At 36.8% G+C, this 24,141-nt stretch overlaps 1 protein-coding gene across 2 annotated transcripts in view; it reads left to right on the top strand.

Annotated features, from left to right (window-relative positions):
* The first annotated feature begins 10,708 nt into the window (after positions 1 to 10,708).
* LNPK (lunapark, ER junction formation factor) overlaps positions 10,709 to 24,141 on the top strand; it is an 86,263-nt gene continuing 72,830 nt past the window's right edge. For both annotated transcript variants that reach the window (XM_082630557.1, XM_082630558.1), the window contains exons 1-4: positions 10,709 to 10,798; positions 16,726 to 16,815; positions 18,432 to 18,473; positions 19,258 to 19,445. In XM_082630557.1, the coding sequence (XP_082486683.1) occupies positions 16,789 to 16,815; positions 18,432 to 18,473; positions 19,258 to 19,445 (257 nt within the window). In that variant the 5' untranslated portion in view covers positions 10,709 to 10,798; positions 16,726 to 16,788. The remainder of the gene's footprint in view (positions 10,799 to 16,725; positions 16,816 to 18,431; positions 18,474 to 19,257; positions 19,446 to 24,141) is intronic.

The following is a 24,141-nucleotide window of genomic DNA, read 5'->3' as shown; positions in this document are numbered from 1 at the left end:
TATGGAGCTAGAAGATAGTCTGTGGAAAATTCAATCATCAGATGAGTAAAATTATAAGTGGAAAATTGAGTTCTCATGAAGAGAGTATCCTTTTGGAAGCAAAAAATTTAAACTGAAGATTCACAAAAGCTTCAAAATATCAAAACCTTTATTAGCTTGGAATGTATACTAAAGCTGCCAAAATCATGAAGAAAAGAAAGCATTCATTAGAGCCAAGAAAATTTAGATGATTAAAATGACAACAGAAGAGATAAAGATTATGAGAATCAGGGCACTCCCAAAGAGCAAATGAAAAAGCAGGAGAAATAGAAAATAGTCAAGCAAAATACAATCTGTATAGTCAACAAAGGTTGGCAGCAGCTTCATGTTGATGACTTCATTGACCTTAATAAGGACTGTGGTCTTTTATTATGGCCCTATTGCAAAAAGTAATAATGTCATTCAGTACTTTAATTAAAGAAAAATTTTTCCTTCAAAATTGTGATTCCAATAGTATTTATATAGAATCAAACAGAACATAAAATGGGCAAGTGAGATGTTTCTCAAAAAGATATCTTGAAAAAAAACGTTTTAAATAGTCATACTCGTATGAGATTCTAGCTGGTTTATGCCAAGGCAAAAAAAGATCATAAACATTGTTTTGTTTGTAAATTATGTTCAACAAGACAGACATTACTTACACGGGATGGGTTTTCAGACTAAACGAATATATCGAAAGCCCTCAAAAGCTGTGACTATTCTATGGAGCACAAGACAACTATCTTTTCTTAGATTACCCATAAATCAAAAAACAGCTGAGTAAGAACATTCCATATTATTTTGAAGAGCTGAAAAGAGTAGTTGAGGTTATTGCATTTTTAAGGGAACTTTCAGAGGTCATGATGAAACAATAATCATGATTCAATTAACAGAAATTTAATGGGAATCCTAGAAATAATTGTTAAATTTAATTAATTTTTGCATGAGAACTTGGAAAAATGCCCAAAATAGGAAAAAAAAGTAACAGTTTATGAAGAATGAATAGAAGTAATGGGAAAATATTTATATAATGGAAGGGTTAACAGATAAATAAACCAGAAACCAAATACTACTCCATTAGTTGGCCATTATTGTGCTCTACTGCTGTTATCGAAAACTCTATGTATAGTTTTAAATTTTTTCACCGACTGAAAACCAGCTTGTGGCTTTATCCAGCAGTGTAAAATAACTTTTGGAAATAGTAACCTGTGGTAGAAAACATTCATGGAGTGTTGTCCAACAAAGGTGAGGAAAAGGGCTCCCAGCAACCTTTAAAGAATGTTAATAAGTGTGCAGGATATACACCACATGCAGCTCATTCCTTTAATCTGGTAAGAGAAAAAGCTGCTTCACAGTTGTTAACCACCTCAGCATTTTACAACAGTTATTTTCATTTCAGGTTCCTCTCACAAATGGAGTATTTTACATAAACATATCAACATGGATTAAAAAAAAAGTCTAAGAGTGATATAATGGGTTATCCATTACAAAGCTGTTCAAGCTTTACAACATGGGTCAAGGATATTTTACAGATGCTAAAATATATTTTCAAAGATTTGGAAGAAAAACCCCAACACACAAGAAAACCCAAAAAGCTTATTCAAAAAATTGACAACCAGCAAATACATCATTATAACTGTAATACAGAAAGACACTTTGAAATGCTTCTATATTTAAGAAATTGCAATCACCTTATTTGAATTACATAAAGCGGACCATCTTTCTTCATCTTTAAATCTATAAAGAACTGAGAAAAAATTCAGATAAAAAAATTAATGGAATATGAAACAAAAGTGGAAAAGATAAGCAATTACATTAATAGAATTTGTTCTGACATCAAAAAGTATTTGCAACAAAAAAGGTATCAAATCATCACCAAAAGCAGGAATTCACTAAAGGAGGAGATACATTTCAAATAGAAGTGATGAATAGGCTCTTGGATTGTTTGATAATGCAATTAATGAGAGGAAGGAATCATATGAACACACTAGAAAATGATTTAAAACTCTTTTTGATTAGACACAAAATGATTACTTTGAAAAAAAAATATAAAACTCATAATGTGCTATTACAACAAGGACATCAAGAATGAGTAATAACTGCTATTGATTCAAAGAATATTTTCAATTAATTACTGCACAAAGAAACATGAAAACCCTGACATCTTACAACGCCTATATGAAAAAACTAACAACCTGATAGCACTTTTCCCACACTTGACAGCCATTCTTAAAATTCACATATTGGGCTTCCCTGGTGGTGCAGCGGTTAAGAATCCGCCTGCCAATGAGGGGCCCTGGGTTCAAGCCCTGGTCCGGGATGATCCCACATGCCGCAGAGCAACTAAGCCCATGAGCCACAACTACTGAGCCCTCATGTCACAACTACTGAAGCCCACGTGCCTAGAGCCCGTGCTCTGCAACAAGAGAAGCCACTGCAATAAGAAGCACGCATACTGCAATGAAGAGTAGCCCCTGCTCGCCGCAACTAGAGAAAGCCTGTGTGCAGCAACGAAGACCCAACACAGCCAAAAATAAATAAATAAATAAATTTATTTTAAAAAATAGTACCAAAACCATGAAATACTTAGATATAAATCTAACAAAAATATGCAGGACCTATATGCTGAAAACTATAAAATAATGATGAAAGAAATCAAAGAAGATCTAAATAGATGGAGAAATACTCTGTCCTTGGATTGGAAGACTCAATATTGTTAATATGCCAATTTTCCTCAAAATAATATATATATTCAATGCAATCCCAATAAAAATTACAGCAAAATTTTTTCTAGAAATTGATACATTTACCTAAAACTTCATATAGAACTAGGATAGCCAAAACAATTTTTAAAAAGAGCAAAGTTGGAGCACTCACACCACCTCATTTACTTACTGTAAAGGTAGAGTAGTCAAGATGGTGTGGTAAACAGCAAAAATATAGAAAGAAGAGGGAGCCCAGAAATAGACACACAAATATATAGTGAACTGATTCTTGACAGAAGTGCAAAGGCAATTCAATGGAAAAAAGATAATCTTTTTAACAGTTGGTGCTGAAACTGTTTGACATCTATATGCAAAAAAAATTTTAAAAATGAACTTCAACTCATATCTCACACCTTATATATAAAATTAACTCACAATGGATCATAGACCTAAAAGCAAAACCTTAAAGCATAAAACTTGTTGATGAAAACTTAAGAGAAAATTTTTGTGATCTTGGGTTAGATAAAGATTTCTTAGATATGATACTAAAGGCACAACCCATAAAAGAAAAAAAATGATAAATTCCCTTCATTAAAATTAAGAACTCATGCCTTTTGCAAGACACTTAAGAGAATGAATAGACAGGCCACAGACTGGGAGAAATATTTGAAAGTCACATATCTGAAAAGTAATACCCAGAATTTATAAAGAATGCTCAAAACTCATTAATAAAAAGACGTCATTTAAAGATGTGCAAATTTGTTGAACAGATAATTTCCTGAGTATGACCTATTTGGTGAATGAAGAGAAAACTGTACACCTGCTGTGTCCACAAAGGTGGCACATGGAGATGGTGTGGGCCCTGAATACACTGCACAGGAAGTTGGCCTTTATCTTGGAGAGAAATATTGGGTCTGATTTCAGTATTGCCATAGCATTGGGACTTACCTAGAACATATGTATATATAAAGAAAACTACTGCTTTTGAATATATAGTCTAAAGTGAAGTTCCTTTTACATTGTAGCTAAAAAATATTCTTAAGCTTTTAAGTTGTTCACAATTCAGCTGCATACAGAGTTGTACGGAATCTTATTTATATATACATATGTTATAGATGGAATAATTTGGCTTGAACAAGAAGTTTGGTTTAGTGTCTACTGTTTGGGAAAATTAGCTCTTAAACTTTATAAGAAATGAATTGTACAGTTAGGATTTCCAGTTGTCTAATTTCAGAGGTTTGTCAAGCAAATCAATCCTACGTTTTTTCTCATGTATTGGTTCATGCCTCACAGTGGCAAGTCTTTTCTTCCATCTTTATCTTCAGTTTTTTCTCCTTCCTCATTTCTTAGACCTTTGTCTTTCATTTCTCACATCTCTTTTTCATTCTTCCTTCAAGCTTTTGCAATCTTTTTTCAAATCCCTGGCATTTCCCAATTCTGTTTTTATGACATCTTTTTTTTTATACCCAGTCTCCCATTGGTGATCACTTGTAAATCATCATGACTTAATATTTTTCCTGTTAGCTACTGTCTACACATGTTTTACTAAGCTCCTCAGGCCAGAAAATTTGTCTTCCATATTTTATGCTTTGTAAAATCCCATGTACTCTTATGACTCCTATTAACAATAAATCTCAGTATGAATTAGCTAAAGCTACATCTTCCTTGTTTTATGTGTAAGCTTTACATGCATACAAGTGAAGACTCAAGTTTCACTAGCTCCCTGATTTGTCATGTGTATCATTATTTTTCAGGTAGCATTAGAATGCCATCTTTTAGAATTACTGGGCAGCAAGCCAATAATTTATTTTAGCTTAGTTTATATATTTTTTTTTCCAGAAAAAGCAAAGTTTTTTTTTTTTTTTCATTTTAAGAGGGAAATGTTCCTTTCTTTTTCAGTAAGTAGATTGAGCTCACGTGGAACTACCTACATGCCAGGATACTTTGTGTTCTAATTTTAAATTATGCCTTTCAGACACAAATGGTCTCTGGAATTACGCATTATTTATGATAATAGATGAATCTTTAATGTTAGACTTGATAAATGTCAATCTTTATTTTCAGTTATTTCACAGCAATCTAGCCTTTCTTTCTTTCTTCACTTTTTTATTGGAACATGGGAACTACATTTAGCATGCATTTGCTTCCAGAGCGTGGGCTGGACGAATCTAAATGTGAAGTGAGCAAACAGGTTGAGGAGCCACAGTGTTCCTTCTGCTGCACTGCAAGCTCTTGGCTCTTGTTGCTGTGTTTTCCCCGCCGTGTCGTCCCTCTCCTCCCAAGTACTATCAATCTACCAAACCCAGCTTCAGAGGCAGCTGAGAGTAGCTTCAAGTGCCACCTTCAGTAGATATACGTGCATTTTTAGTCTGGATTCTAAAAGGTGAAGTGATCTCAGCTATAGGACTTAAGTAGTGTGACCTCCCTGGTATCATCCTACTTCGAGTAAAGGCTTACTTGATGAGCCAAAAAGATTTTTGCTTAATAAGAAAGGTGTGTATTAATTTTCTTTTGCTGCCATAACACATTACTGAAACACTCGCATCTTAAAACAACACTCATTTATTATCTCGCAGTTCTGTAGATCAGAAATCCAGGCATGTTGTGGCTCATCTTGAGTAACAGCATGTGGTTAGCCTGGTGCAGGGCCCAGGCATGGCAGTATCTGCCTCCTGCGTCCCCCGAGGATGCACAAGCACAGCCTGGGGCTAGAAAGGTCACTCTAGAGGCTGGTTCTGGAGCGGAGCGTGGTCCCCTCCTGGTCCACATGTGCGCCCTCCAACCTGAACATGCCCTTCAAGGCCCAGTCCCTGGAGCTTGGGGTTGCCTCTTTTACATCCGTAAAAGGCCTTCACAGCAGGACTATTGTTTTACTGGCTAACCAGGGGATGGGAATCTTGGAGGGCCATCTTTAGAATTCTACCTATTATAACATATGAGACTCATACGATGAAAATGAAAAATTTCTTTGGAAAACACATGAGGACACTTGAACAAATGTAGAGTTATACCACATTCCAGAAAGGGAAGGCTCATGTGGAAGGATATTATTCTCCCTGAAATTAATACATACAGTTAAAGAAATTTTAATAAAAATCTATAGCCACATCCACATGGATGAATCTTAAAGATATAACTTTGATTAAAAACATTCAAGACGTGAAAAAAAACTTACTCTATGATTCTATTTACATAGAGTTGAAAGACAGGCATAAGCTATATTGTTTGAGTAATTAGTCAATAAAGCTATAAAGAAAAACAAGAAAGTGAATATGTTAATAATCATAACAGTGGTTATTAACCCTAGGTACTTGGGGGTTATAAGGGAAGGGCACTTTGGGGCCTTTTGGGATGTTGATAATGTTCTACTTTCTGACCCAGTGGGGGTTACATGAGTGTTTGTGTTATAGTCTTTAAGCAGTACACATCTGTTTAATGAACTATTCTGTGTGTTTGCTGTATTTCCCATCACAAAAAATAATTCTAGAGTCTTCCCTGGCGGTCCAGTGGTTGAGGCTCCACACTTCCACTGCAGAGAGTGTGGAGTGTGGGCTCGATCCCTGGTAAGGGAACTAATATCCCGCATGCCGCGCGGCACAGCCAAAGGAAAAAAAAAATCGAATCTTCTCTTTTCCCCCCATACTTTCTGATTCTTCCTCTACATCTACAGTACCTCACAGAGAAATAGAGATGTTACAGTGACACTAAAAATTCAGTCTTTAAAAACAAAACGCTTACAAAGTAGGTTCTTGAGAATAAAAAAAACTTTGCTGAGAGTGAAACATAGCATTTGAACGTATTTCTGTCCCAACCCTGGCCAGATTAGCTAAAAGAAACCTCTGAACTGGGAGGGGTATATCGAGCATAACACCGTCCCCTGGGAGGGAAGGATGAGGTTTGATAGGAGTGGCAGAAAAAGAGAGCATCGGAATAGGCTGAGCACCATTTCAATGGACAGGGTGGGAGGCCTGGGCTAGGAGCCAGGAAAGCTGTCATCATACCAGCCTGCCAGGGCTGCCTGCTGCCTACATTTGCATCATACAACAAAGGACACCAGCTCTCCTCTGAACTGCCTGGTGGAGGGCCTAGGACACCTCTGCCATAGATGGTGAAATCTTGGACAACCTGGTACTGTACCATCTTCCTTTCTCCAGTCCTCCCATCCCTAGAGATTTTAGTCTGCAGGGCCCAAGAGTCTATATTTTAATAAGCACTTAGGATAACTCTCATGCAGGGGGCCTCTGGCACTGGAGTACCATTGCCCAGAGAAAATCACTGAGAGGAAGAATCACCGGTGGCACTTGTCAAAAATCCGAATTTTGAGGCTTCATACTAGACATGTATAATCAGAATCTATAGGGTAGAAGCCTGAGAACTTGTTTTCTTCATAATGAAGTCCCCAGGTAATTTGAAAGGAAGTTTGGGAAACAGCTCTAGAGACTTCTACTTTTTGTTTTTCCACAATATTTATAATATTTGCATTTTGAAAAAATAAGTACCTTGTGGAAAAGAACATATTACAAACTGTAAAATACTTTTTCTTTGGCCCAGACTTCTCCTCAGTGCTGCAGACCCATAGATCTGTTTACATGACATCTCTCCTTGAAGTCCCGAAAACATCTGAGACTCAACATGTTCGAATTGAAATCGTCATCTTCCCCCAAATCCGACTCTCCTTCAGTGTTCCCCACACCTCAGTGAGCATTGTTATCCACCCACTGGGCCTGCCAGAAATCCCGTCATTTCTGACTCCTTCCTCTCCCTCAATCCCCATTCATTCCACTCTGCCTTATCTAAATCCATTCCCAAGACCTCCTATTTCACTTCCTAAATCGTTCCATTTTCCGCACTCGTCTCCATCTCCTTGTGTCCATCCCAGTCCACTTGAACTACTTACTACCAATGCTAACCATGACCCATAGATCCTAACTGGTCCAAGGCTGATCCTGTCCATGTTCCCACACTGCATCTGGAATGATCTTTTCAAAACACAGATCTGATTAGGCCATATCCCTTCCCCATTTTGCTCTGAAGAAAAAGATGAAGGTTCTCAGTATGGCCAACCAAGTTCTGCTTAGTTTGGTCTCCCTGCAAACTATGCTCTAGCCACAATGGCCTCCTTTCAGTCCCTCAGGTTTGCACTGTTCACTCCTGACAAAATACACGATGTTCCGTTTCCTTTTCTCCTTTCTTCAGTCTCTCAGCCTTCAGATCTCTCTTCCAGGAGACCTCCTCAAGCATGCCTTACCTAACTTTTCTGACCAGATCAGTGAATGACCCTAATGTAAGCTCTCAGAGCACCTATCGCTTGCAACTTTCATTTATTTATCTAAATAAATGTGGCTCACTTATTTGTTGAATTAGACATTTTCGAATTCCTTTGCCTAGAATAGTTTGTTTCCTTGCTTATCTTCTCTCTTGTTTGATTTCACTTCCTTAGAACCTATTCCAGAACAATTTTTAGGATGAATATTCAGACTCAACTGAAGAACCACCTTCATTGGCTTTCCCACATCCCCTCTGGCTCTTGTTTCCTAGTCATTTCCCAATCTTTTGAAATTTGCCTCTACCACAACACTTATTTGCCTTATATTGTATTTTTTTGTTGTTTTCTTGAAGGTTTCTCTCACTAGGATCAGTTGCTTTAGGACAGCTGTTTTACTTATCTCTGTATCCCTAGCACTTAACACAGGGTCTTGTCCTCAGTAAATATTTGGAATGACCGTTGTAGCTTGTAGTACAGCCATATAGTGCATATGCTGACTTCTCTGCTTCTAACGTCTTCCCTCACTGTGCCTACAAACTCTTACCACTTGGTAGAGGCAGTGTTAGCATTACCTTCAACGATATATGTATAATTTTTCTACTTTTCAGTTTCTTCATTTGAATACTGATACCTTAAAACGTTGCTGGGAGGATTTAAAAAGTTAATTATTTAATACTCTTCTCTCTCCCCTTGCCAGGCCAAATCTCTTCTCTTGTAGATCAATTACCTAGGGAATTTTGTCTCAGGATTAGGTTTTTGGAAACTCTTGCACCCAGTTAGCTCTTTTCTGCTTCCCTCTCCTGTTTTTGTCCCCTTTACAGTAGATCTTGATGGCTCAATTAAAACTAGAGAACAGGGACTTCCCTGGTGGCGCAGTGGATAAGACTCTGCACTCCCAATGCAGGGGGCCTGGGTTCGATCCCTGGTCAGGGAACTAGATCTCTCATGCATGCCGCAACTAAGGAGCCTGCATGCTGCAACTGAGGAGGCTGTGAGCCGCAACTAAGATCTGGTGCAACCAAATAAATAAATATTTTTAAAAAACAAAAAATTAAAGAACAAATCATTAGCAAGTAGAAAACATTTCTTCCTTGTTCTCTTAGGAAGAGAGATTGTCCTGAGGTGAGGAGATTCATTTGCAAAACTGCACAGGCCTTTTTTGTTTTTTGTTTTTAACATATACATGTATCTATTCTTTTTCAAATTCTTTTCCCATTTAGGTTGTTATATAATATTGAGCAGAGTTCCCTGTGCTATACAGTTGGTCCTTGTTGGTTATCCATTTTAAATATAGCAGTGTGTACATGTCAATCCCAAACTCTCTAGCTATCCCTCCTCCCCCCCACCCTTCCCCCTGTTAACCATTAGTTCAGCCTCTAAGTCTTGCACAGGCCTTTAAAAAAAAAAAAAACTTTGAAAAAGCAAAGGCTGAAAAAACAAAATGATTAAATTTCCATACCAGAATAGGTGAAATGTTTCTTTTCATTTTCTTTTAGATTTGTAAAGTGTCTGACCCAGAGTACGAGAAAAAACTTTGGTTCCCTTCCCTTCTTTTCAAGTTTACAAAGCTATAACTAAAGATTTTAGCAGTTAAGCAACTCTACAGTGAATTATCTGGTAGCTTCCAGTATAATAAATTATTCTTACCAACTAGATACTATGCTCACTTTCTTTTCTTACTTTACCTGTTTGGTTGTCAAAGTTTAAACGTAGCATATTAAAACGATTATACTGTTTAAAAACTATGGACACTTTTCATTATTTTAAAATGTGTATGTAACTAAATAAAATAGAAAAATCCCATGAAAAATGTTTCCACACAGGGGTAAAATGTGACAAAAGCTTTTGCTGAGGTTTCTCTACCCTTCTCCAACATTACCTTTTGTGGTTCAAGTACCATTTGTTATTTAGACTTGTCATTCCCAGTTGACTAGGAGATTTAACACTCTTTAGCCAATGTTTCAAATCTGAGGCAAATAAAACCTAGGTGGTTTATTCGTGGGCCTAGTACCAGGACCTGTGAAGGGAGTGTTCTTAAGGTAAGAGATAGAAAACTCAGCTTATGTTGTTATCCACAAGTTTGAAATCAACATCCTTGGGCATTCCACGTTTACCACACAATGGTAAGCGCCCAGATATCAAATGACCCTCTTTGGCGTCCAAGAGTCATAAAAGCCTCAAGCACTCCTGGAGTCTAGGCTGAATTTCTCCACTGGCTTGTTTGGGAACCCGTCTCTCCTAAGCGGTGTAGCATTAACTTGCTCTGCTGCCGGCTGGATGACAGCTGGTCGGGCACTCTTCAGGGCGGACTCCTTTCCAGGTGCATCCATCTCCACCCAAGCGCACTCTTCTCTCCCGCGGCGGTCTAGGACCATCAGGACCAATTTCGGGGTTTTCTTTCGCCTGTAAGACTTGGCAGAACGGGCTCTAAAAGAAAAGGAGGCAGAGGAGGAGTAAGAAGTAACTGTACTGGTAAGAGTCATAATACATGACAGTCCACCTGTGAGACGCGACGACGAGCACCCTATTTTGCCGCGGAAACCACAGGGAAAGCAGTCCTCGGGCCAACACCCGGCCTCGCCCCCCCCCACTGCCCGCCCCGGTCACGGTTACGTGACGGGGGAGCGCCGCGCGCCGGCTGCGGCGCCGATTGGCCGGCGGCGGGAGCGCGGGGTTTGATGGGAAGTTGGCGGAGCCCATCGCTCTGTCCGTGGCGGCTGCTGCCTGCTCTGGAGGCGGGCTGCGCTGTGGCGGCCGAAGCTGGCAGAGCTGCGCCCCGGCGCCGGGCTTTGCCCGCTTTTACTTGAAGGTAGAGGGGTCAAAATGAGGGCCGTTGGAAGGGTTCGGCAGAGGGGAGATGCGCTGAGCTTTCCTGGAAAATACGCTTCGGGTTCCCCCGCTTGCCTCTCCCGGTCGCCTACGCCCCATGCCGAGTGGCCTACGAGCTCTGCGGCGGCGGCTAGTCGAGCTCCTGCCCGGCTGCGTGCTGATCCTGTCTCGCCCTCTGATCCCCTTGGTTTCCCAGCACAGTGGCAGGGGTGGCTCTGGAGTGCTGGAGACCTCTTTCTGTTCCCCGAGGGGAGTTGGTTCCCCAGCGTTTTCTCGGAGATTCGGGGCGGGGAAGGGGGGCAGTGACTGGGTTGAGCTGAGCATCGTCTCTTTGGCCCACCTCCCTGTTCGGTCGAAGGGTCAGAAAGTCCTGCACTAAGCCATCGCTTTGAGTGGGTTCTACCCTTGTCGTCTTTTGCTGAGTTGTGCGGAGGCGCCACGAGTTGGTGAGAGCGGGAGGGACCGAAAACTGTCAGTGTCACGCTGCTCGGCCCAGGCGTGTGGGCGTGGATTGTATGCTGCTTAGAGAAGCCTGTCTTCGACTGTAGTCCTTTTTTGAGCAATGGTGGGGTGGAGGGAAGGGCGAGATTGCGTGGGTGTCATAGGCATGGCAGAAGGAGAAGAGCAAATCTAAACTCCATCATAGTTTTAATTCTTGAATACAGTGTAAGGGGATTGAGAGAGAGTTGGGATTGGCGCACTCAGTTTTGCTGATGGTGCCCTCACTCTACTAAGTAAAATTCGTGACTCACTGAATTTTCCATGTTCCGCTTTTCCCAGTAGGCTTCTGGTTTGTGGTGCCTAGTGTCAACTTTCTTCTCCTTTCTCAGTGGCCTGGGTGTCACCATTGACAAAATTGTCACCACACAAAATTCAACAGCAGTTTGTGTGGATGTGAGTAAACTTGGTTTTAGGCATATGTTCAAACTGGCAGGGAATGCTAATCTCTTGTCTTCAACAGCCCCCGTAGTTTCATTTTAGGAGGACTAAGTTGATTTTCAACACATTTTTTTAAACATTTAAAATTAGAATTTCAAGCTTCTCCGTCATCTACTGGCATCAACCCATTGCTGTTAAAAACCTTAGTGTTTACATATTATTAACTTGAAAGAATAAAAAAAGGAAGAAATGATATGGCTTACAACAGGTATGATTTATAGGAGAAATCTTTACAATCAAATAGTCATTTTTTGGTAGTATTTAGTTCAGAATGAGCATTGACTTACCATGAAGACCAGAACTTAATCATTGTGTAATAAAAGTGCTTTTAGAGATGTACTTCTTTTCAGTAATTTTATTTTTGATCAATAAATGTGGTAGTTTGGGATATTTCAGAATTGTCTTTTCCGTTAGGATATTTGAAAGTTAGAGTTCTAGAACAAACACTTTTAATCTCAAATTGAATAGTCCAGTGTGTTATAGAGGTACTGTTGATGGTGACAATAGTTCCTACTTAAGTTTGGAACTTGATAAACATAAAACTAAACTTCCTTTGCTGTCACAATTTATTTTAATGTAAGAGTCTTCAGAGTATTTTGTTTTATTTTTTATACTGGAGAAAATGAGAGCAATACAATTTCAGTTAAAATACAAACTAACTTTATTTTCCAATTTTAAAATTATAAAACAGTTTCTTTGTAAGAAGTTAGAAATGTGTTCCATATGAGAAGTATTTCTGTACTACATGTGCTTCCTGGTAATAGTAGTAATAATGTCTATAACTTATTATACACTTATTATTTCATTACCAAGTGATATGTAATTTCATTTAACTCGTGCAACAATTCTGTGAAGCATATATGTAGATATTTTCACCGCTTTACAAATGCTGAACTGAGGCTTAGAGAGTTTAGTTTATACAAGATCACATAGCTAGTATGTGGTTGAGTCATATTTTGAATCAAGACCTTTTTTATTCCATTATTTCAGTATGACTTGAAGTAAGCTCAAAATTTGAGAATAACACATCCCAAGATTTCAAATTCTGACACCTAAACCTGAGTGTGAATAGCAGTTAATAGAAAAGATTCAAATAATATGGTGGGTGTTATTATTTATTGAAAAACACATTAGATGCACCCGGCTCTTAAGGTCATGTCAGATCCCATTGTGATATCAGAGTGGAAAGAGACTCTTTATACACGTTCACGGAAGATTTCTTGGAACAGGCCACTTGAGATTGAACCATCTGTCCACTCAAGGGCAAGCAAATTGATTTATGCTTCAGAAAGAAATGCTAGTTATTTGATTCCCATGTATTTTCCATGTGTTCAAAGGAAGCAGAGATGGACTAGAAAAGGGCAGCAACCACAGCAGTAAAAACAACCATTTGTATCGAGAAATTAGTATGTGTCAGGCACTGTTGTACGTACTTTAGAATACATTATGTTGTTTAAGCTTTTCAACAGGTGAGAGGGTTCTTAACCATCGCTCTTTTGCAGATGAAGATAATGAGTAACTGAGAGGTTAAGTTATTTATTTGCCCAAGGTTTCATAGTAATGGGCCACAGGAATTGGAGTTAAGATGTTCAGGTGGCAAGGAGGGAAAAAGTGTTTGGAAATAGAAGAGGTATGAAATTAAAGTTGTAGAGAAATAGTTGATTTATTTAATTTTGTTATGCTTTCGTATCTGTTGGAAAGTACTACTTATACATGTGTATTATAGTAAATCAGGCTTCCCTAACAAATACCAGAATTTGATAGAAAAAACGTTGGGACAATGAGGGTTGATTGGCTTTTTGATTATGAACCTGAAAGAATGAATATGGCATTTAATGACTATTACCATAGTATGTTGTTCTAGAGGACGAATTTAGAAGCACAGTTCTCTGCTTCAGGGATCTTAAAGGGATCTTATGTAATTTGTTTCATTAACATCAAAACAATTCTCCAAGCAAATAATTGATGTCAAAGTTGGTATTAATTGTAATATTATGCATACATTTCATATTACACGTATTTTAAAAGTGACGTGCAGTAAACAAGTAGAGGCAGTACTTGCAGACTTCTAGCACCAGTTCTGCCCCTAGCTGGACCTGCATGATTTTGGCATGTCATTTAGCTTCTCTTCCATGCAGATTTAAGCATTCAGATTTAATCAAATGAAGGAATTGGGCTACATGATACACTGTACTAACCCTGTGTCTTATGTTTATAACTTTCCACTTCAGTAGCTCTGTTTACCAGCTATTTGAGAATGTCTGAGGTGCTTTTATACGTTTTGTATATAAATATTCCAATCTAACCTACAGAAAGACTTAATTTCTGATTTTGAGTTATTAGAAGTAACTTGTTGCTTTTTTTTGGCCGTTTTTATTGAGCTATAATTGATTTACAATATCATATAAGTTTCAGGTGTATAACATAGTGATTTACAATTTTTAAAGATTATACTCCATTTATAGTTATAAATGTTGCCTATATTCCCTGTGCTGCACAATATATCGTTGTAACTTATTTGTTTTATACATAGTAGTTTGTATCTCTTAAGCCACTACCCCTAACTTGTTGCTTTTTAAAAAATCAAAACTAAAATACTGGGTCTGGCTCTGCTACTTACTGTCTTTGGGAACTTAGCAAATTACTTCACTCTGTAGACTCAGTTTTGTCATTTGTAAAATAGAGTGATGGTAGTATCTAAATGATAAAATTCATGAAAAGCATTTGTTTTAGGGCCTGCTAGAAGATTAAGTCCTTACCAAGTGTTTAAATGATATTATTGTTGTCATTACTTTCAAATATTAAAAATTCTGATTTTTGATATCTCTAAACTATTTCAAACCAAAATGTGTAGGTCAGTTGTGTACAAAAACACTGTGCTATACACCATACATAGTGGTGTATAGCACATACATTCAACATATACATGGGATAATGTATACTTTGAAAATATACAAGTTAAGTGGTTCATCTGAATATTCCCTTTCCAGCTACCTTTCTTGGTGATTTTTAGCATCTTAAGGTTTAATTTAATGTCTATTTAATGTCTTAACTCAGAAATTTATACTTTTATTCATTAAAGTTCCTGGATTTCCTACAACCACACTTTAGAAATTTGAATACTGATTTACTATTGAAGGATTAATAATATTTAGATTGCAACTTAAATGTGGCTTATAACATTGATTACATTTATAAACTTCAGAAGTTTTCAGTATAGATTATAGGTATTTCTGTTGGTAAAAATCACTTTGTGTGTTTCATAATTAGACTTTTTGTTACTTCTCTAACCAAGATAGTTCAAGATAGGCATACCTGATTGAGCTATTTGTAATGAGGTGGATAGACCTAGAGTCTGTCATACAGAGTGAAGTAAGTCAGAAAGAGAAAGACAAATACTGTATGCTAACACATATATATGGAATTTAAGAAAAAAAATGTCATGAAGAACCTAGGGGTAAGACAGGAATAAAGACACAGACCTACTAGAGAATGGACTTGAGGATATGGGGAGGGGGAAGGGTAAGCTGTGACAAAGCGAAAGAGAGGCATGGACACATATACACTACCAAACGTAAGGTAGATAGCTAGTGGGAAGCAGCCGCATAGCACAGGGAGATCAGCTCGGTGCTTTGTGACCGCCTGGAGGGGTGGGATAGGGAGGGTGGGAGGGAGACGCAAAAGGGAGGGGATATGGGAACATATGTATATGTATAACTGATTTAATTTGTTATAAAGCAAAAAATAAAAAAAAATAAAAAAAAATAAAATAAAATAGAAAATTTTGAAAAAAAAAAAAAAAGATAGGCATGCCTGACGCTAATTCCAACCTAAAAATAGTATTGCAGAGTGAATGTACTTACTTTGTACTGGCATTATTTTGTGATTACATTTATGGGTTTAAAAAAGAATTATGGCCTAACTTTTTTTAGGTGGAAATGAAGGAGTTTTATACATTGGTAGTATATAACAATTGTAACCTGGTAAAACTATGTAAGTTTGAAAATATACTTTCACTATTTCAGTTTAAAAGAATTAAAAATTATATAACTATTGACTAGTAAATTGATTTAGGATATAATATTGCTGATACATTTTTATACCTATGGTAATATTTAATACATTTGAGAGTCATAGAAAAACAGCTAAAAAAAGGGGATATGAGATACAACTAGCTGACATGACAGTTTAACTTGAGGAACTTAGACACAATTTCAGAAAGAAATGTTTATTTGGGTGTTGAACGGTAGTGAACAGACCAGAAGTCTGAAGATAGAGTGGCTTTGGGTAATGTTTCTTCTGAGCTATTGGGTGAATCACTAAACTTCTTTCCACTTAATTTTCTTCTCTGTAAAATGGTAATAATAAAGGCTATCCTGTGAAAAGTGGTAGTATTATTAACTTTAATATACAGAAAAGAAAATTATGGCTCAGAAACATTAAATGATATGCTCACTGTCACAGGTAGCCTTATAAACCTTATTTGCTTACTCAAAATCCTGTTGGCTTTCTATTATTGTAAGGTGATGTTACTGTAAACATTGTAGAGCACCTCTAATTCCAAATAACTAGTTTAGCTGGGAGACAGCTGAATGGTAGAAATGACTGTATCTAAGAATGTAGAATGAAAGTAGTACAGCAGAATTTTTCTTAGAAGAACAATATAGGGGACCTACTTTAAGGAACAGAAAATTGCAAAGTGGTATGAATATACACTTTTAAAATGCCTTGCTACTTAAAAAGTCTTTCCAGCTTTATTTTCACTTTTAAATATGTTTTGGCTTGGAAGAAAGGAATCTTTAAAAGGTGGGCTGTCTGCAAGACTGTCTGAATTAAAATTCCACATATGTGGAGTCCAAATAAATTAATATTTTATAGTATTTTTGGGTAGTATTGCAACATCTAAATTTTATAGTGAATATGCTGTATGTTTAACTTAAATTTTAAAAACAATTGCTTTATTTCTAGCTGTGAATTCCTTTGGACAACTGATGATATTTATCATTGTGCCCAGTTTCTACAAATAAAAAAATGGGTGGATTATTTTCTCGATGGAGGGTAAGTTACTTTTCTTTACAGCTAGTTCTTAGTCTAATATAAAAGTGTCACATACAGCTATTTGTAAGGGTCTCCTTTGTGGTGTAGACTTGAATAGTAGTTTAATATTATCCCTAACTCTATTTAATTTTTTTTGTTTCTTCTCTTATGAATTAGTTTTTTATTTGGACTTTAATGGTTCTACTTGCTATATAGGTGTCTGATGTCTCTGTTTAACAGAATTATTTCATGTTGACCTATGAATTATTTTTATTTCTCTGTTTATACATTTGTGTACAAATGGTTATCTTTTCTTGTTTTCATACTGCCTAAATTTCAATCTTACTTGAAATTAAGTATTCTATACAATATTTATGTTTTTATAGGCTATATCTTTTTGCTTAAAGCTTGTCACAAATATTTACTAAAGTCACACTATGTATACTTTTAGGAATTAATAGGTTAAAGAAAATTAAAAATATAGTTTGATTTTATTGGCTAAGTCTTTAGAGGAAGTATCTCAAATTTAGAGCTATAAAATATAAAATATTCTGGTCAGTGGCTCTTCTCTAATATAAGAGGAGGTAATGTAGTCTAGGACAACTACTTTGCTTATTTTTTGACTCCTTTTTACCATAACAATGGAGTCTAGCAATATTTGGTACACAATTTAGTTTTTGGACTATTGCTGGAGGTGCTTTGTTTTGGATTGGCATTACATTGACACCCTCCACCCCCCTTTAAAACCTTATTACAGTTCTGCCTGAGAATCAAATTTATCTATTCTTCCTTTGTCTTTCTTGTTAGGTTGAACCATATGAAACTGCCAGTTTTGACTACATAAACAGCAATTTCATATGGTTCAACCTAATATTAACAACTCCTGTGGGCGCTACAATGAATTGATAATCATTACCCTCTTAGATGGTTGAGTATATAATTGGTAATTACTTTTTTCAAATGTTTTATGAGCCATTTTGGCTGTTTTTTATTCTAGGTGATATAAAAAATACCTTTGACAAACAAGCTCTGCAATAGTGAAGTATTCTTAGACACCCTTTAAAAATCTGATCTTCAGAAAAGTACTTTAGGAATTCAGAATGAAGGAAGCCTATTGATTTCCGACCTCCAGAGTCCTAAGTGAACTTTTAGCAATAGTAAATCGGACCATCTTTAGTCTTGAATTTTTAAATAGAATTTATAATTATAATAATTTAATAGAATTAATAATTTATAATAACTTAATAGAATTCTTTTGAATAATCATATCTAAGAAAATTTTTCTTGGAGGAAAATTTAAACAAATTTTCTCTCAATAAAAGTATGTTTTATTGGGGTTGGTTAAGGATGGTAAAAATTGAGCTGTCAGAGTTGAAAGTACTTCTAGGGCTAAAAATAAGTTAAGTAGGTACATCTGATTTCTTATTTCTTTAGTCTTGTGTAATTTTGTTTATAGTTATAATTTTTATTTAAGTCTAAATCTTATTTGTAAAAAAACAGGAATACATATTGCTTGATAACATTGAAAAAACTAATTTTGGATTAAAATGTTCTTTTATGATTATATAAAGTCAAAGTGTTTCTAAGTTAGCGATAACAAGTTTTAATGCTGTCTCTTATTTCTGTTTCTATAACAGACAAAACCTTCAACTGTAGAGGTTCTGGAAAATATAGATAAGGTATGTTCTTTGGCTCTGGGGTGTTTTAATTCATTTTATGTGTTACGTAAATATTATTTTAGTGCATATTACTTTGGAGACTAGATCTGGTATGGGAATTTAGGGGTGATATAGAGTAAGCCTGAGAACTTCAATGTTAAAATCCAAAGTCTATCAGTGACCTAAGAAGTCTGTGTCAGGTAATAGTGAATGTTAGAATGAAATTTGATCTACAGCATGGTGTAAATCAATGTTACAGATAGGACAAAGTAGATTATAAAATAGTCTGCAACTATTCATTTGCAAACTTCACAGCTTTTTATACTTTCTATCATAAAAAATGGTTATTCTTTGAGAATATTGAGAATGATGAATGGATTGAAGAATCTAGTATGGGTCACTGTTTCAATTTTTATTAATTCTTTTTATAGTCAGAGGTTTTTTTTTTTAGGCCTTATACAGGGAGAATTATTACTTGTTTGATTTAACAAAGACTATTTATTGATGCCAATTTTATACCTCTGATCTTTGCTAATTTGATAGGTTATCAAATATTATTTTTAAATATCTTAATTTTTAATTTAAAAAAGATTTGTCAAATCATAATAGACATTTTTCATATGTTTTAACTTCATTTTTAATTTTCTTTTTCATATTATGTTCTGTTTAAAATATTAAGGTGTTATGTTTCATTGAATTTTTAAGAGTTCTTTATAACCTCTCTATCATGTTAAAAATTTTTTTACCATTTTAATTTCTTTATGAATTTGAGATTTAATAATACATAATAACTTTCTCTTCACAGGAAATTCAAGCATTGGAAGAATTTAGGGAAAAAAATCAGAGATTACAAAAATTATGGGTTGGAAGATTAATTCTCTACTCTTCAATTCTCTATCTGTTTACATGTTTAATTGTATACTTATGGTACCTTCCCGATGAATTTACAGCAAGACTTGCCATGACACTCCCATTTTTTGCTTTCCCATTAATGTAAGTAAAATGTTCTTTTTGTTGACTTTTCCTCTTCCTGACTAGATAGTTTTAATCTAGTCAGTTTCTTTTTATTATGAAATAATAATGTTGCAGATTGAATAAATTTGCATTTTTTTTGCAGTTTGAAAACTGTTTCTTTAAAAAGTAGAACAATTATTTTAAACCTTTATTTATAATCCAACATACTTGAAGAATATGACCCTGTGACATTAGTAATAATGGCTCTGTACGGTAATCTTTTGTGATTCTCTAACACATGTTCATGCTCCCTAGGAGTATTGGGCATGGAGTAGGCATTTCAGATTGTGGATAGTGGCAAGTGAGGAAGGACTTGTAAAAGAAAAAGAACAACTGCCCCACGCTGAATGTATTCCATTCATCCCACCCTTCCCCTCTTTTTAGTAACTGCTATAAAGCAATTGACCTTTATTACAGAAATATTTTGTAATACAGCACTTTACAGGAGGTGTGAATTGAGATGAGAATGATTGAGAATGATTGAGAATTTTGAGAGAAAGTTGAATGAAAAATTTGTTCATTCAATCAACAAACATTTATAGGTACCAATTGTGTGCATGTTGGATTATAATGGTGTATGGTACACAAAAATACAGAACCTTTGACTGTAGATCTTAGACTGCATACATTAAATTAAGTAATAAGTATAATGAATATTATAATGGGTCCCTAACACAGTCTGGAGTGGACATGGGGGTCAGGGAAGGGCCTTTGTATTCTTTACTACTGTTGCCACAAATTTAGTGACTTTTTTTGTTTGTTTTTTTTTTTGTGGTACTCGGGCTTCTCACTGTTGTGGCCTCTCCCGTTGTGGAGCACAGGCTCCAGACGCGCAAGCTCAGCGGCCATGGCTCACGGGCCCAGCCGCTCTGTGGCATGTGGGATCTTCCCGGACTGGGGCACGAACCCGTGTCCCCTGCATCGGCAGGCGGACTCTCAACCACTGCGCCACCAGGGAAGCGCCCAAATTTAGTGACTTAACACCCATTTATTATATCACAGGTGTGTAGGTCAGAAGTCCAGGTAGTTTGACTGGGTTTTTTGCTTAGGGTCTTGCAGGCTTAAATCATAGTTATCAGCTGGCCTGGAGTCTCTGGGGGCGGAGAATCTGCTTCCAGGCTCAAACAGGGTGTTGGCTGACTTCTCCTGTATCTCTCTGATTTCCTATTTTGCCCTTGGCTGAGAGAAACCTCTGTTTTTAAGGGCTTAACTGATGGTATTAGACCCACCAGGATAATCTAGGTTAATCTCCCTATCTTAAAATCAACTGAGTAATAATTATATCTGCAAAGTCCCTTCATGGTAGTACCTAGATTACTGTTTGATTGTATAACCAGAGAATGGAAATCTTGGGGAGAGAGAGAGGGGGATATCTTTAGAATTCTGCCTACCACAGCCTTCCTGAGGAAGTGATGTTTGAGTTTGAGACCTGAAGGATGAGTATGTGTAGCAAGGGTGGTGTGACATGGTAAGTAGTGTTTTAGGCAGAAGGAAGAGCATATTTGAAGACCCTGAAGGAGGATAGAGCATGGTAGGTTTAAAGAATTGAAAGAAGGCCAAAGACTGGATTATGGAGAAAAGTCTGGATAGTTAGATGAAGGGTATTTCTTATGGGCCTTATAGTCCATGATAAGGATTTTAGGTTTTAATCTAAGAATAGTGGGAAGCCACTGAAGATTTTTAAGGAGTATGACGTGATCATATCATCATCTTGAAGATACCACTGAGGCTACAGCATGGAGAGTAAATTAGAGGGGAGTAAGAATGGATCCGGAGCATCAAGTTAGAAGGTTATTGTAGTTGTTTAGGGGAGAAACGACTGATGGTGATTTGCACTTGAGTGGTGGTAGCAGCGTTGAAGAGAAACAGATGGGCTGAATGGAGTGGATGGGTTGAAGAGATTTAGGAGGTAGAATTGAGGTAATATGGAGAGGCTCTGGATGATTGGTTAGATGGGGGGTGAAGAGGAAGAATTGCATCAGGGATAAAATTCAAGTTCATGGCTTGGGAAATTCGGTTGATGGTAGCATCATTCATCTAAATAGGGAACAACATGAGGAGGAGCAGGTAGTTGACCCACTGAGACCAAAATACCTATGGTGTATCCAGATAGAGCTGCCAAGTGGGACGGTTAAGTATGACTATGAAGCTCAGGAGAGAAATTTGAGTAGGAGATATAAATTTAGGATTTGGCAGCTTATAAATATTAGTCAAAGCCATCATCTGTTCATTCAGTAAATATTTGGCACCTGCAATGTGTTAGGTTTTGGGCTAGCCTGTTGTGATTGAGAAAGTAGGGAGCTTACATTCAGTTGGGATTGGACAGACAAAAAATGAGACAAGTAAGCAAACATAGTTAATTTAGAGAGAGATAAGTGCAATGAAGAAAATAAACAGGTGATGTGATAGAGAAGAATAGGATGCTTTTAAGATGGTCCTGGAAGGCCTCTTTTGAGGAGGTATTTGAATTGAGAACTAAAGTATGAGAAAGAACCAGTATGGAAAGAGTTGGAATATATGGAAGAGTATTTATATATACAGTGTGTAATAGCACATATATCCATAGAGAGATATAGGATAGGAAAGGATTATCTTCAAAATAATAATGGTAATTTTCTCAGGTGTTGGAATTTTAAGTAGTCGTTTCTTTCCACATGCTTTTTTTTTGTATTGTTAGAATTTTTTACATCAGTGTGTTCTTCAAATTAAAGAAAAAAAAATTTCCAAGAAGAAAGAATGGAAGATGCAAAGTCTGTGAAGTAGGAGAGAGCGTGACTTACGCAAGGGTCAAAAACATAGGTATATCTGGAGTGTGTGATGGAGAGGAAGAATGATGCAAGGTGAGCTTTCACAATCTAGGTCATGGAGGGTCACAGAGAGGAGTCTGAATTTTATTTTGGGTGAAATGGAAAGAGTGTAAAGGTTTTAGTAGAAGAATGGCATGATGAGGTCTAAGAAGATCGTGTGTGATGTTTTATGGAGATGGAGTAAGAGGAGGACAAGAATAGAAACCGGGAGATCAGCTAGGAGGCTTTTATAGAAGTTTAATAAAAAATGAAGATGGATTGGACTGCCCAGTGGCAGTAGAGATGAACAGATGATTTGGAAATATTTTGGAAGTAAAACTGAGACAACTTGATGGGAAGAAATGGAAGGTAAGGGAAAAGGAGGAATCAGGGTGATACTTAGGTTTTTTGGTTTGACATTGGTGGGTGGGGTAGGATCTTTTTCTTTGGGACTACTATAGTAAACATTTTTGGTTTATTCTTTAGGAACTCCTGGTGCTGATACAATTTTAACTTTGTATGTAGGTAAAGAGCCAAAAATTGAGTACATGCATATTACAAAATAATTGTCTCTGCCATTTAAAAAATGTTTCTTCTCTTTTGAAATCTTTTGGAATGCTTCTTATCCCAGGTGTAGTCTCAGATTTCATAATGCTGAGCCCCTTTCCCTTGTTAACCTTCTATTTTTTTTTATGAAAAGAAGGGAGAAAAATTTAGAAAGGGAATAAGTGTGAGATGTTTAGTTGATTTAAATGTCTTTAAGTACTTAAAAAAACTCCATTTGACATCCATTTCCATATAAAAATTGATTTTCTGATTATAGAACATTTTTATCTAGTGGTAAAAGAGTACCTGACAGGGAACTCTCTGTGCTAATTCTAATGCCTATGCACAGGTTGTGATTGGCTATTGTGACTCAGAAGATTTTTTGTTTTTGTTGTTTTGCACATGAATCGTATACTAATTGTTTTTAAAAGTAAAAAAACTGGGGCTTCTCTGGTGACACAGTGGTTGAGAGTCCGCCTGCCGATGCAGGGGACATGGGTTCGTGCCCCGGTCCAGGAAGATCCCACATGCTGCAGAGCGGCTGGGCCCGTGAGCCATGGCCGCTGAGCCTGCGCGTCCTGAGCCTGTGCTCCGCAACGGGAAAGGCCACAACAGTGAGAAGCCTGCATACCGCAAAAAAAAAAAAAAAAAAAAAAAAGTTAAAAAAAAGTAAAAAACCTTAGTTTCTTTAAAAATGTTTTTTATTTCTTCAGTTTGATCTTTCCACTCTTCTGAGTATGAAGCTTTGTTATCCTTACTGTGTCCTTCTGCCTGTTCTGCATCACCTGCATCTAGTATTTCTTGGCTTGTTAAGCTTCAGAGCCATTTCTCACTTTGTCTCATTCACATCTGTGACCTGGTTCTCAACTGCTGCAGCTTCTATTTCAGTGAGCTGTTGTTCACTTTTGGAAGCATAGACCAGTTATCCAACAAAGAATAGAATTGTCCTTCTGATTGATGACAATCAAAAAAGCATGAAATAGAATACAACAACATGAGAGTGGATGTTGTGGTGAACAGAAAGAAGACTTACCACAGGACATTGCCTTTTGTGTGTAATGTGAGCTCTCACCCAAGCTTACCCCTGGACTTTTTTTCTTTGGAAACAAAGTTTTGATGTCTAGACCAGGGTTTGCTTAAAGAAATGGAGGCAGAAGGAGCAATAAAAGGTATTGCTTTACTCATCACTGTCTACATTAATTATAAAGCTTAGAAATCTACCTGATAACGGCAAAAAGCGACTGTTGTCTCTGCATTCCAAGTTTCCCAAATGCTTTTACTGGCAGAGAGGTCATGGATTCGGGACTGAGCATATATTGCCTAATCATAACTATTCCCTAATT

The sequence above is a fragment of the Mesoplodon mirus genome (genome assembly GCF_964341445.2).
Source record: "Mesoplodon mirus genome assembly, chromosome: 8".
Classification (NCBI taxonomy): Eukaryota; Metazoa; Chordata; class Mammalia; order Artiodactyla; family Ziphiidae; genus Mesoplodon; species Mesoplodon mirus.
Note: the sequence above shows the minus strand (reverse complement) of the source record. Positions and strands in the feature narration are given on the sequence as shown.